At 41.2% G+C, this 15,038-nt stretch overlaps 1 protein-coding gene across 4 annotated transcripts in view; it reads left to right on the top strand.

The window, feature by feature from the left end:
• LOC121370575 (P2R1A-PPP2R2A-interacting phosphatase regulator 1-like) overlaps positions 1 to 15,038 on the top strand; it is a 51,869-nt gene that overhangs the window by 14,278 nt on the left and 22,553 nt on the right. For 2 of the 4 annotated variants that reach the window (XR_005957701.1, XR_005957700.1), the window contains exons 6-9: positions 420 to 511; positions 3,767 to 3,816; positions 5,173 to 5,278; positions 11,504 to 12,498. Coding sequence is in view for 2 of the 4 variants with exons in the window: in XM_041495908.1 (XP_041351842.1) it covers positions 420 to 511; positions 3,767 to 3,816; positions 5,173 to 5,278; positions 11,504 to 11,768 (513 nt within the window). In the remaining 2 variants the exon portion in view is untranslated. Of the gene's footprint in view, positions 1 to 419; positions 512 to 3,766; positions 3,817 to 5,172; positions 5,279 to 11,503; positions 12,590 to 15,038 lie in introns of those variants that run through there. The other 2 variants (XM_041495908.1, XM_041495891.1) reach the window with 1 other exon arrangement.

Raw genomic sequence — 15,038 nt, 5'->3', positions numbered from 1 at the left:
ATTCTTTGATATACCAGGATAGTATATACCACATTCTTTGATATATGAGATGGGATTTATGCAAGTGTATGGTTTTACAAAAATCATTCATAAAAATATTCTTGAAAAAAAAAAAATCAGTATTTTTAAATGCACACTTTTAAAGAGGGGTGTTGGGAGGTAGAAGAGGTACTAAAAATAGTATAGTTTGTTTTCTTGTGAAAATGTTGATAACTGTCGATGGCCCTTTTTGTACTTTATCTTCTTCTTTGTTTGTTTTTAAAGTTGAGAAGCACAGATTGCTTTATACTCCATAAAATGAATTTGAAGCCTTGAAATATCTATTCTAAGCCATACACTGAATGTTTTAAAGCAGAGTTACTTGCAGTGTTTTTAGAACGTTATGTACCTTTGGACAAACATTCCTTTCTTTTTTTCAGCAATGCTTCTCCCCGTCAATGCAGGTGCCTGTGAAAAACAACAGCTTTACTCCCAGTCCTAGTCCAAGCCCAACAAGAAAGTCATTTTTAAGGTAAGCTTCGAGTTCAGGGATTTGTTCACGCTTGGAGTCGATGGATTTGAACATTCTGGTCTTTAGTTGAAGAATATATGTTTTATTAGTCTCCGAGATAATAGCACATTGGTTTTATTAATCATTGGCTATTGGATGTCAAACATTTGGTCATTCTCACTCATAGTCATCAGAGGAAACCCACTACATTTTTCCATTGGATGGATGGATGGAATTGTTTAACGTACATATTCAGAGCAAGCTGTTGTAGCGCACACCTGTCATGGGCACAGGTGCCAGCCTCGGCCAGCTCCTCTGTCCAGGACATTTTTCCATTAGCAGCAAGGTATCTTTTATATGCACTTCCCCACAGACAGGAAAGCACATACCATGGCCTTTGACCAGTTGTGGTGCACTGGTTAGAATGAGAAAAAACTCAATCAGTTGAATGGATTTTACCAGATCCTGCAACGCAAGCACCTTAGGCGAGCACTCAACCGACTGAGCTAAGTCCTGCTCCCTGAGTTAATGAATGCATGTATGGTATTACATCTTTGGCTTTGAATTTAGGAATTTATTTTGTTTGGCTTTCAACTGATGGTTGATCTTTTGTCTGTCTTTGGGGTGATGGATATCGTTTATCTGGCTTTGAGTTACTGTGGGCTAAACCTTTCGTGGTTTTGTTAAAATACACATTTCGTTGAGTTCTAAAATTGATGGATTGAAATGGTAGTATCATAAATTTGTATTATATGTAGGCTTGTGTTATATTTTTGTTATGTTCTTAAATGAGTTAGCTGCACTAGTTCAGGAATTATATGAAAATTAGACCATCACGAACAAAAGTGATTCAACTACACCACTAGAGCACATTGATTAATTAATCATCGGCTATTGGATGTCAAAGATTTGTTAATTTAGACATATAATCTTTGAGAGGAAACTCGCTACATGTTTCTGTTAGTAGCAAGGGATCTTTTATATGCGCCATCCCACAGACAGGATAACACATACCACAACTTTTGATATACTAGTCGTGGTGCACTGGCTGGAAAGAAAAATAGCCCGATGGGCCTGCCGGTGGGGATCGATCCCAGACTGGTCATGCATCAAATGAGCGCTTTACCACTGAGCTATGTCCTGCCCCTGATGATTTCACAGTGTTGTTTTATAGAAAGTTTTTTTGTTTTTGTGTTGATCATCATTTATCCCTTTGACACACAGTAGCCGATGTGTTAAATATTCAAATCAATGTCATTTAATTTGAATCTGACTTTGAGTTACGATAATGAATGAACATGTTTATGTGTCGAAATGATACAAGTCTTCTATCATTATTTTCATTAATGATCGATTTGTGCAGGTTTTGAGCCAATAAATGGATTTGTTCAATGTTTTAAAGCTGTTTTTAGCAGTTTAGTAATTAAAAGTTATAATTTTGTGGATTATCTCCATCAGACAGTACACTCATGTCACCTTAGTCTGCGTGGCACAAAAGTCTGCACACGTTAATGACGTTACAATACGTCTAGAAACAAGTGTCGAGGTATGTTTGTAAACAAACAAACAACGTTAATTTAATTCACAAAACCGTTGTTAAAACAACACATCTTGATTGTGAATATATGTATAAAATTGGTCGATAACCCTTTTATTGGAAAAAACCCTCTGAATTACTGCACTAAAAGTATACTTTTGCCAGCCTCGATCAACGTGTTTTTCTACCACCTCAGCCTGTCACCTGTCAACACGAGTCTGTCAACGTTGTTATGATCAACATTGCATATCAAGTCACATAAATTTACATAGAAGCTTCAATACATACCTTATTGTAATTTATGAATCCATTAATGAAATGAATGTCTTATTTTATCTGTTGACATAAACATCCAAGCATACTTTGAATTTCCCTCCGAGTGACACAATGCAAAATGGCTGCACACTGACTTTGAAGATTGCACTTACAGCATGGCCTATTTTAGCTATAGTCTGTTTCAAAATTATCATTGATTGTCCTATATTATGTCTAACGAACACTATTTGTGCTCATTTACACAGTTAATAACAGACAATTTTTTTTGAATAGTATCAAATATTTTTACATTGGCTTTTTTTTATATTGTCATTTTGTGTTGTCCAAACTAAGGATCATGGAACACCATTTATATTTATCTCATTTGCACAATCTAAATGTTTCTGAAACAGACTATAACAGGAAGTGTTTGTTATTTAGAACTGATAAAAGTCGGATCCATTTTTTGTTGCTGCTTTATGTAAACATTAGCGACAGAAGTGGTTGTTTTAATGTTTGCTGCACAGACTTATGTGCCGTCATGCAGGCCAGTAAATGCAGGGGGGTCCCACTGAAAATGTGCTCATTACTTGAGTTTAAAAAACATTAAAATAACTTTAGTTGTAACACATTTATTGTTCCATTGTACTGTGGTAGTGAAACAAATATTTTTAAAGAAATATTTTAACTTTAAAATATAACACAAATGCTTAGATGCGCAGACTTAGGTGCCACCAGTGTACTCATCTTGGAACGCTAATTTTTGTTGTAATACCATTGTGTGCCTGTGTATCATTTTACATTTCTGGAACCCAGGACATACACATCTTTTTTTGGTATCTGTAGTTAAGTCAAATCCTGAACATGTCCAGGGTTGCAGAAATGTAAAATATTTAACCAGTAACCCGCCGGACCAGAACCAATTTACTAGTCTGTTAGTGTGGTACATGTGTTGTTGTGTATTTCATTATTATTCAGAACAGTTTGTTAGAATAATTTTGGAATTCTGGCTGATGCCGAGTTACAGAATTCAGTCTGTAAACAACAAATCGACTGTTGGACTGTTAGTTGCATTTTTAAAACTTGTTTACTTGCATTTGGTGAGCAGGTAAGTACTTTCTGCACCCATGATGTCTCGCTATAAAGTGTTTTCACTTTTATGGCTTTTATAGCTGTTTTCATCTGCTTATTAACTCATAATATTGGACACTGTATAGTAAAGGAAAGTTTTAATTTGTGAATTACCTCCCTTTGACAATATTGGAATTGTGATTTCAGTTTTTGTTGTAATACCAATGTGTGTGCACAAGCGTGTATGTTTTTGCATGTGTGTGTGTGTCTAAATCTGAACATGTCTCAGTATAAAATCTTTTCACTGTTCTCTGTGTCTAAATCCTGAACATGTCTCAGTATAAAATGTTTTTACTGTTCTCTGTGTCTAAATACTGAACATGTCTCAGTATAAAATGTTTTTTCTGTTTCAGAAGTCTCAGCCCTATCGCAGTCAGACCAAGTCCATTGGGCAAGAGAAAATGTAAGTATTTTATTATCATATAAGTATTATGTGTATTGTTCGGGTTCAACAAATGTTTGAGAAAGTCACCAGCCCTCAGAGAAGTTTTGACTAGTAGTTTTTTCCATAGAAATTTGGCTGGGCTAGATAAACTAATCACTTTTGGGGCATTTTCAGGACACGTTTTTCTTTCTTTTTTATTAACGACAAAAAATTAATTGAAGTGACAAAAAATGTAATTAATGTACTTACTTTAATAAATGAATGGCAAAATATATAACAGGCATATTTTATTAATTAATAAATTAATTAATACATTTTCTGTGAGTTTTATAAAGCCAATTTTAGAATTAATTACTGTTTAATCTCAGAGCAGCATGGTGCTGATTAAGGCAAGATGGTGCTAGACTATTGAGGCACCATGCTAAAACAAGCTAGGGAAAACGATAGCTATTACTGCCCTATGTATTACAGTAATGCAGACGATAATTTCCACAAGCCCAGACGACAAATTCACTAGTTAAGATCAAGGACTAGTGGCTTTGTCGAACCTGGTAAACAGCAGTCCGTGATTTTACTCTAATACACATTACACAGTTTAATTAAATAGAGAATAACTAGTTAATGACATCAGATATCGGCTTTATCTTGTGAAGGTAAGAATGGGAAATTTGCCTTGCAGATATCCGACATCATCAACTAGTTATTATCTTTATCCTGCAGACCATAAAAATTAAGAGGAAAAGCTATTATTTCTGTTATTTGAGCCACATTGTACGACAACCTAGAGGTCAAATGAGCGATTTTGTAATGTAGCTATGCGTATGACATCACTGTGCTAGTAGCAGGATATGACTTTGCTTTAACCGTCGTCATATTCTGTCAATAGAAACAGTGGTTGCAGGATATGATGTGTATAGGAGTGAATGCAAAACACCTAGCTACCCGATATATGCCACTACAAACAAATTAATTATATTCATCTGCTAAACCGAGTATTGTGAAATGTATTGGAGTGCACATGCCTGTCCCCCCCCAGATAGACCCATGTCTACTGTAGCAGTAATTCAGTTTTATTATATAACATTTAGTGAAATATCTTAAAATATCAGTGAAATAAAGTGTTATCAGTCGCTCACCATTTCACTCTAAAATGTGTTATCTTCACTGTAAGAAAGCTGGAACTATTTTGCTGCTGGCATTTTAAAAATAAAGGTAATTTGCCAAAAGTTATATAATAAATAGAAAATTTCATGTTTCTTGTTAAATATGTTTTATTTCTCATCGGCTTCCTCTATATATTATACATTTATCTCATTTAATTTTTTTTATTATGCTTAAGATCTGAGTAGGATGCTGTATCTGTTGTTGTTGTAGTGGACACAGATAGCAGTGACCGTTTCGAATATCTTAGTCCTCCGAAGAAACTCAGCACTGGCCCCAGCACCCCTGACAGAGTGATAGCCCACCCACTGGCCCACAGGTAAGAGTGAACACAAAGTATTATGGTCAACACCACTTACTTTCTGCATGGGGGGAGAGACGCAGCCCAGTGGTAAAGCACTCACTTCCTGCTCAGGGGGGAAGGACGCAGCTCAGTGGTAAAGCACTCTTCCTGCAAGGGGGTGGGACGTAGCCAGTGGTAAAGCACTCGCTTCCTGCACGGGGGTGGGACGTAGCCCAGTGGTAAAGCACTCGCTTCCTGCACGGGGGTGGGACGCAGCCCAGTGGTAAAGCACTCGCTTCCTGCACGGGCGTGGGACGCAGCCCAGTGGTAAAGCACTCGCTTCCTGCACGGGGTGGGACGCAGCCCAGTGGTAAAGCACTCGCTTGATGCACGGTCGGTCTGAGATCGAAGGGGCAAGACGTAGCTCAGTGGTAAAGCAGTCGCTTGATGCACGGTCGGTCTGGAATCGAAGGGGCAAGACGTAGCTCAGTGGTAAAGCAGTCGCTTGATGCACGGTCGGTCTGGGATCGAAGGGGCAAGACGTAGCTCAGTGGTAAAGCAGTCGCTTGATGCACGGTCGGTCTGGGATCGAAGGGGCAAGACGTAGCTCAGTGGTAAAGCAGTCGCTTGATGCACGGTCGGTCTGGGATCGAAGGGGCAAGACGTAGCTCAGTGGTAAAGCAGTCGCTTGATGCACGGTCGGTCTGGGATCGAAGGGGCAAGACGTAGCTCAGTGGTAAAGCAGTCGCTTGATGCACGGTCGGTCTGGGATCGAAGGGGCAAGACGTAGCTCAGTGGTAAAGCAGTCGCTTGATGCACGGTCGGTCTGGGATCGAAGGGGCAAGACGTAGCTCAGTGGTAAAGCAGTCGCTTGATGCACGGTCGGTCTGGGATCGAAGGGGCAAGACGTAGCTCAGTGGTAAAGCAGTCGCTTGATGCACGGTCGGTCTGGGATCGAAGGGGCAAGACGTAGCTCAGTGGTAAAGCAGTCGCTTGATGCACGGTCGGTCTGGGATCGAAGGGGCAAGACGTAGCTCAGTGGTAAAGCAGTCGCTTGATGCACGGTCGGTCTGGGATCGAAGGGGCAAGACGTAGCTCACAGGTCACGGTCGGTCTGGGATCGAAGGGGCAAGACGTAGCTCAGTGGTAAAGCACTCGTTTGATGCACGGTCGGTCTGGGATCGAAGGGGCAAGACGTAGCTCAGTGGTAAAGCACTCGTTTGATGCACGGTCGGTCTGGGATCGAAGGGGCAAGACGTAGCTCAGTGGTAAAGCACTCGTTTGATGCACGGTCGGTCTGGGATCGAAGGGGCAAGACGTAGCTCAGTGGTAAAGCACTCGTTTGATGCACGGTCGGTCTGGGATCGAAGGGGCAAGACGTAGCTCAGTGGTAAAGCACTCGTTTGATGCACGGTCGGTCTGGGATCGAAGGGGCAAGACGTAGCTCAGTGGTAAAGCACTCGCTTGATGCACGGTCGGTCTGGGATCGAAGGGGCAAGACGTAGCTCAGTGGTAAAGCAGTCGCTTGATGCACGGTCGGTCTGGGATCGAAGGGGCAAGACGTAGCTCAGTGGTAAAGCAGTCGCTTGATGCACGGTCGGTCTGGGATCGAAGGGGCAAGACGTAGCTCAGTGGTAAAGCAGTCGCTTGATGCACGGTCGGTCTGGGATCGAAGGGGCAAGACGTAGCTCAGTGGTAAAGCAGTCGCTTGATGCACGGTCGGTCTGGGATCGAAGGGGCAAGACGTAGCTCAGTGGTAAAGCAGTCGCTTGATGCACGGTCGGTCTGGGATCGAAGGGGCAAGACGTAGCTCAGTGGTAAAGCACTCGTTTGATGCACGGTCGGTCTGGGATCGATCCCCATTGGTGGGCCCATTGGACTATTTCTCGCTCCAGCCAATGCACCATGACTGGTTTATCAAAGGCCATAGTATATGTTATCCTGTCTGTGGGATTGTGCATATCAACTCTCCTGCTGCTAATAGAAAAGAGTAGTCCATGAAGTGGCGACAGCGGGTTTCCTCTCTCAATATTTGTGTGGTCTTAACCATATGTCCGACGCCATATAACCGTAAATAAAATGTGTTGAGTGTGTCATTAAATAAAACAGTTCCTTCCTTCTTGGATCAATCCCCGTCGGTGGGCCCATTGTGCTATCTGTCATTCCAGCCAGTGCACCATGATGGTATGTGGGATGGTGCATATAAAAGATGCCTTGGTAGTAATGAAAAAAACATGTACTGGATTTCCTCTCTAAGACATCCAATAGCTGATAATGAATAAATCAATATGCGTTAAACAAAAAAACAGTTTTACTTCCTGCACCTTCACTTTGACTTTGTACAAATATACTCTTCAAAAAAAGAAACGCAAAAGGGTACAAATGGGTTATAACTCCGATTTTATGTTTCCTACCGGTTCATGCTTTGTGAATATATGGTCATTGCATGTCCCAAACACATTCCCACGGTTACATTCGATAAAACGCAGCTACTGTACAATAAAGTTCCAAAATGTGAATATTCGCAAAAACGCAGCCACGTGCAAACCATGTCACCACTGCACGTGTGTTGTCTGCACGTGCAACATGAACACCGACAGTATAAAAGTGCAGGGTGTTCGCTTGCCTGGCCTCTGTATCTGGCCGACAGTTGACAATCCAGGACATGCCACGTCTCAGTGAACCGCAGAGAAACAATGCCATCGGCCGACTAGACGCAGGCGAATCCAGAACGGCCGTTGCCAGGGCATTCCATGTGTCCCCAAGCACCATCTCCAGACTGTGGGACCGTTACCAGCAACATGGATCAACACGTGACCTCCCTAGATCCGGTCGACCACGGGTCACTACCCCCGGGCAGGACCGCTACATCCGGGTACGCCACCTTTGGGAACGATTGACTACTGCCACCTCCACAGCCGCAGCAATACCAGGTTTGCGCAGGATATCCGACCAGACCGTACGGAACCGCCTACGTGAGGTAGGAATTCGTGCCAGACGTCCAGTTCGAGGTGTCATCTTAACACCACAACACCGTCGACTCCGACTGCAGTGGTGCCAGATTCATCGACAATGGCCTCAACTGCGATGGAGACAGGTGTGGTTCAGTGACGAGTCCCGATTTCTGCTCCGACGTCATGATGGAAGATGTCGCGTGTATAGGCGTCGTGGTGAACGTTATGCGGCAAACTGCGTGCAGGAAGTGGACAGATTCGGCGGGGGTAGTGTCATGGTGTGGGCAGCCATCTCACACACTGGCAGAACTGACCTGGTCCACGTGCAGGGCAACCTGAATGCACAGGGCTACATTGACCAGATCCTCCGGCCACACATCGTTCCAGTTATGGCCAACGCCAACGCAGTGTTCCACATGACAACGCCAGGCCTCACACAGCACGTCTCACAACGGCTTTCCTACAGAACAACAACATTAATGTCCTTCCTTGGCCATCGATATCACCGGATTTGAACCCAATTGAGCATCTATGGGACGAGTTGGACCGACGCCTCCGACAGCGACAACCACAGCCCCAGACCCTGCCCGAGCTGGCAGCAGCCTTGCAGGCCGAGTGGGCCACCATCCCCCGGGACGTCATCCGTACTCTGGTTGCTTCAATGGGCAGGCGGTGCCAGGCAGTTGTCAACACACGCGGAGGCCACACCCGGTATTGACTCCAGATGACCTTGACCTTGGTGGTGTGTCCTATCACTTACTCACAATGGACTAGAGTGAATTGTGAACAATCCTGCAACATTTGGTAATTATCGGACTCACCATTCAATAATTAAATCAATTCTCCAAATGTTACGACAATGTGGTTTTGCGTTTCTTCTTTTGAAGAGTATATATATAACATATATAGAGATTTATTATACGAGATTGTGTGTCGTACTGATTTTACAACAAGATTGTCAGGATCCTTGTATTGCCCGAACGAGAGCAATGGTAATACATGAATCCCAGTACAAGTTTTGTAAAGTCAGCAGACTTTCTTTTTAAGGTGCGTGGGTGCGATCGCGCTCGTACAGCGCACGTTATTTCAATCTGACGAGTGTAAAAAAACAGTGCATATTACACTCAACAACGGTGCACGTAAAATAGATGGGTATATTTATTTCCACTGTTTAAAAAAATCAACAGTTTTCATAGCTCATTTAGCTGATAGGAAGGTCCTTTTATTCAAACAATAAGAATTTAAAACATGGAAGTGGCTTCCATGCATTCGTTAAACTGGTATTTCTCTTTGTTGAAAAAATCGGCAAATACTGGTTTAATAGACAATTTTGTAGACGTACCAGTGAAAATCCAATCGGAGCTACACTGCCTATTTTATTTATTTTGGAGAGTGATTTTTCGCTCGCCTTAGCATATTGACGTGTGCAATTTCCACTCGCCTATAATTTTCAAAAACCAAGGACTGAAGTTAGTATTACTCGAGCACGAATGTAATAATTTCTTTATTATCCATCTTATTATTGTTTATGAATAACAAGGTCTGTGTCAAACCATTTCAAACATAACTAGGAGACAAAGAAATGATGTCATTTTGGAAAGCGATGTCTTCCTCCCTTTATTGGAGTGGTAAAGCGGTTCACTTGATGCGCGGTGGATTGATCCCCGTCAGTGGGATTGGGCTATTTCTTGCTCCAGCCAGTGCACCACGACTGGTAGATCACAGTATGTGTTATCATGTCTGTGGGATGGTGCATATAAAAGATTAACTTGGTTACGTTGAACCATGTTGTTAATAGTACACCATAATTTTACTTCATGTCCATATTTCGTAAATGGTACAATTTTCAAATTGCAATATTTTCTGGAAATAATTGTTTTGATGGTACCTGTCAAAATGACCGATGTCAATCAATTTGTGCCTGTCATAAATAAAAATGAGCCTGTCACCAAATGGTGGAATAATGTTGCTTTTGTCCTTTATTATATTAGTTATGTACTGTTGCATATATCCGTAGAACTACTTTCCATGATGCAGTGAGGGGCGGGACGTAGCCCAGTGGTAAAGCGTTCGCTTGAATGCACAGTTGGTCTGGGATCGATCCCCGTCGGTGGGCCCATTGAGCTATTTCTCATTCCAGCCAATGCACCACGACTGGCATATTGAAGGCCGCGATATGTACTACCCTGTCTGTGGGATGATGCATATAAAAGATCCCTTGCTGCTAATCGAAAAGAGTAGCCCATGAAGTGGCAACAGCGGCTTTCCTCTCAATATCTGTATGGTCCTTAACCATATGTCTGACACCATATAACCGACGGCCTCAGTGGCGTCGTGGTTAGGCCATCGGTCTACAGGCTGGTAGGTACTGGGTTCGGATCCCAGTCGAGGCATGGGATTTTTAATCCAGATACCGACTCCAAACCCTGAGTGAGTGCTCCGCAAGGCTCAATTGGTAGGTGTAAACCACTTGCACCGACCAGTGATCCATAACTGGTTCAACAAAGGCCATGGTTTGTGCTATCCTGCCTGTGGGAAGTGCAAATAAAAGATCCCTTGCTGCTAATCGGAAAGAGTAGCCCATGTAGTGGTGACAGCGGGTTTCCTCTCAAAATCTGTGTGGTCCTTAACCATATGTCTGATGCCATATTACCGTAAATAAAATGTGTTGAGTGCGTCATTAAATAAAACATTTCTTTCTTTTTTTCCATATAACCGAAAGTAAAATGTGTTGAGTGCATCGTTAAATAAAACATTTCTTTCTTTCTTTGATGCAGTGACACCCATTCAGACAGTACATCCATGGGCCAGTATTTCTAACAGGCTGATGAAACGCTATGTTAATTTTGTGAACATTTCTGTGTTTCTGTATTTCTATGTTTGGTTTCTTTAATGACACCACTAAAGCACTTTGATTAATTAATCATCATCTATTGGATGTCAAACATTTGGTAATTCTGACACATAGTCATCAGAGAAAACCCGCGACATTTTCTCACGGCAGCAAGAAATCTTTTATATGCACTTTCCCGTAGACAGGAAAGCACATACCACGGCCTTTGAACAGTTGTGGTGCACTGGTTGGAACGAGAGAAAAAAGACAATCTGTTGAATGGGTCCACTGAGGTGGTTCAATCCTGCGACGCTAGCACCTGAAGCAAGCACTCAACTGACTGGGCTAAATCATGCCTCAGTATTTCTACGAGGCTGATGAAATGCTATGTTAATTTTGTAAACGTTTGAATTTTCAGTATTTCTAAGGGCTAACGGAATGCTATGCTAATTTTGTAAATGTTTCTGTTTTCAGTGTTTCCTCGAGCAGTTTGGATGACCACAGTCCGGAACAGACCGTGCCCCAGGGTCAGGGGTCCGTGCCCGACCTCGCACATCGGTCAAAGTCAAACATTTTCGGCTTCATGCCGCTCCGGCACTCACATGATATCCACATGACCGACTCGGAATCGTCGGATCTTGTCGACTCCACAGACATGAGCGAGTCGCCCGAACAATCGTGTCACCATGGCAACGCGGACTCTAGCGGCTTCACACCCATAAAGCCGCCACATTTATGATGGCAAACCCAACGCAATATTTAGGGTGGAGGAGGGGGGATGAATGATGAAAAGCGGTTGAATTAAATATCATTATGTTATCATATGCTGCCCGTAATTGTTTCCTCACCCGTTCAGTGGAAACATTTATGATGGCAAAGCCCACCAAGACTTGTTTGGGAAAAGCGGTTTGAATTGCTAAGAAATGACATTGTCATCATGGCAACATCGTCTTGGTTTCTGTGCCTATAAAGTGGAAACACTCACGATGGCAAACCCCACTAATTCTTTTGTGATCAAAAGTGGTTTGAATTGCTGAGAAAAGACATCATGATTGTAACATCGACTTGTTCTTTTTTTATTCGTAAACTGGAAACACATATGATTGCAAAGCCCACCAATTCTTTTGTGATGAAAAGCGGTTTGAATTGCTAAGAAGAGACATCATGCTTGTAACATCGACAGGGTGTTTTTTTCATTCGTAAACTGGAAACACTTTTGATGGCAAAGCCCACCAATACTTTTGTGATGAAAAGCGGTTTGAATTACTAAAAAAAGGCATCGTTATGATTGTAACATCAACTTGGTTTCCACATGCATTAAAGCGGCAACACTTAAGATGGGAAATTTGACCAATATTTGTGGTGGCAGACGAAGATTCTGGGATACACAGTGGTTTGAAATTACTATCTGATTGTATCATTCTCAGGCTGTGAATTTAGCAGAAAAGTGGTTTGAAGACATCGACATGGTAATGTCAATTTTAAAGGGACATTCCTGAGTTTGTTAGATGTTTCCGACTGATAAAATATTTCTACGATTAAACTTGCATATTAAATATATTTTCTTGTTTAGAATATCAGTGTCTGTATATTCGATGTGTTTCTGGTCGTCTTAATATTTGTAGGAACCCCAAAATGGATTTTATCTTAAAATAATTTTGTATGTATGACAAACAAAATATGAGGAAATATAAGTAATGAAATTTAACCTCATCAGGCTTTCAAGCGGGCCCTACTTTTCCCTTCTTTTTTGTCAGGCTCCTACTTTTTCTTGAAAAAGCCCTACTATCCGTACTTTTTCGTAAAAATAGTTCGAGAAATAATAGAAAAGTTTTAATTAAATGCATTGATTGAACTAATCTAAGTCTTGATTTTTAATAAGAAGCAGTTTCTAGTATTTTTGTAGGATAAGTTTGTTGCAGTAGGTCTCCAGTGCTGCAAGAGGGGTTCCAAGATGAGAATAACTGGTGCATGTTGACAAGTCAGAGGCACCCACTTCAGGTAATTCTTCATTTCTTTCAATATAATACAGGTACCTGCTTTGCATTGTATATTTAGTAAGACTTTTGTACACAGACTAACATTAGCAATGTTTTCCCAATGATGCTTATTGCTGAGGGAAAACACTTGCCAAAATATTTCAGTACTGTATTAAAGTAATGTTTTGGCAATTTGGCAGGTGTTAAAGGCACTCACAGTGACCATGAGTTCCTTAATTTCCAATAAAAAGAAAAGAAAGAAATGTTTTATTTAACGACGCACTCAACACATTTTATTTACGGTTATATGCAGGTCTCGAACTTAAAGGGACATTCCTGAGTTTGCTGCATTGTAAGATGTTTCCGACTAATAAAATATTTCTACGATTAAACTTGCATATTAAATATATTTTCTTGTTTAGAATACCAGTGTCTGTATATTCAATTTGTTTCTGGTCGTCTAAATATGTGTAAGAAGCCCAAACTGGATTGTCTTAGGAAAAAAATCTTTTTGGGAAACAAGATGAAATTTAACCTTGTACAAATATTAGAACGATCAGAAAAACGTTTAATATACAGCCACTAATATTTTATGCAGAAAAATATATTTAATATGTAATTACAATCGTTAAAAAGTCTCGGTTAGTCGATAACATCTCAAACATTGCAGCAAACTCAGGAATGTCCCTTTAAGAATTTATCACCCATGGCAATTAAAAAATAAATTGCTGTCGGTGAAAGGGCCCACCGATGGCAATTTTGAGTATGCCGATGGCAATTTTTTTAAACTGACTTTTGCAGCAAATAAACTTGACTGAAAGGTTATTTTTCTGTATGTAGGCTACATGTAGTCAAATTTCTTGAATTTATGTCAATAAACAAGAATTTATTATAAATAAAATCATGCACAGGGTATGCACATGACTAAATATAGTTCCGTTGCGTGGTACAAACTAAACACCAATTAACTCCCAACCAGGACCCAAACATCCGTGTTAAATACTGGCAGATAATGTTCATACATGTTTATACATTTTGCCTTCGGTTAAGAGCTATACCGACGGCAGTAATTTTTATCCGGCGGCACAAAAGTGCCATCGGTGATGCTCGCAACCGACGGCAGTTTATATGTCACCGACAGCAATTGCCGTCGTTGCCGCCGTTAAGTTCGAGCCCTGTATATGGCGTCCAACATATTGTTTAGGACCACACAAATATTGAGAGAGGAAACCCGCTGTCGCCACTTCATGGGCTACTCATTTCGATTTGCAGCAAGGGTTCTTTTATATGCAGCATCCCACAGACAGGGTAGTACATACCATGACCTTTGATATACCAGTCGTGGTGCACTGGCTGGAACGAGAAATAGCCCAGTGGGCCCATCGACGGGGATCGATCCCAGTGCAACCACACATCGAGCGAGCGCTTCACCACTGGGCTATGTCTCGCCCCCAATTTCCAATAAATGGGAGATATTGGATCATATGTAGTGAGGGTCTTTCAAAAACTGAATTTAATTTTTTGGAGCATGCATACATTAGTAAGCAACAAGATTTATTTCACTTGTGTAATCTCCTTGTCAAAATGGTGGATGGTTTGCCCTCGTAATTTCTGTCCATAACTATGCAAGAAATACCAGGAAAGTATAAAAGAAGAGAAGTGACAGGCAGAATTTACTAAGAGGAAATAGCATGCAGAAGAAAAACATCAGAAAGAGTACAGACAAAAAATGAAGAAGAATGAAGAAAGAAAATGGAAACTAAGTCAGAAAGAGAGTGAAGTGAAAGCTAATGAAAAACAGCTTCAAAAAGATCTGAATCATGCAAACAGTGTATTTGAAAAACAGCTTCAAAAAGATCTGAATCATGCAAACTGTGTATTTGAAAAACAGCTTCAAAAAGATCTGAATCATGCAAACAGTGTATTTGAAAAACAGCTTCAAAAAGATCAGAATCATGCAAACAGTGTATTTGAAAAACAGCTTCAAAAAGATCTGAATCATGCAAACAGTGTATTTGAAAAAGGTTATA

This window comes from Gigantopelta aegis, chromosome 1, assembly GCF_016097555.1.
Source record: "Gigantopelta aegis isolate Gae_Host chromosome 1, Gae_host_genome, whole genome shotgun sequence".
Lineage (NCBI taxonomy): Eukaryota > Metazoa > Mollusca > Gastropoda > Neomphalida > Peltospiridae > Gigantopelta > Gigantopelta aegis.
This window is presented reverse-complemented; position numbering and strand designations above follow the sequence as displayed.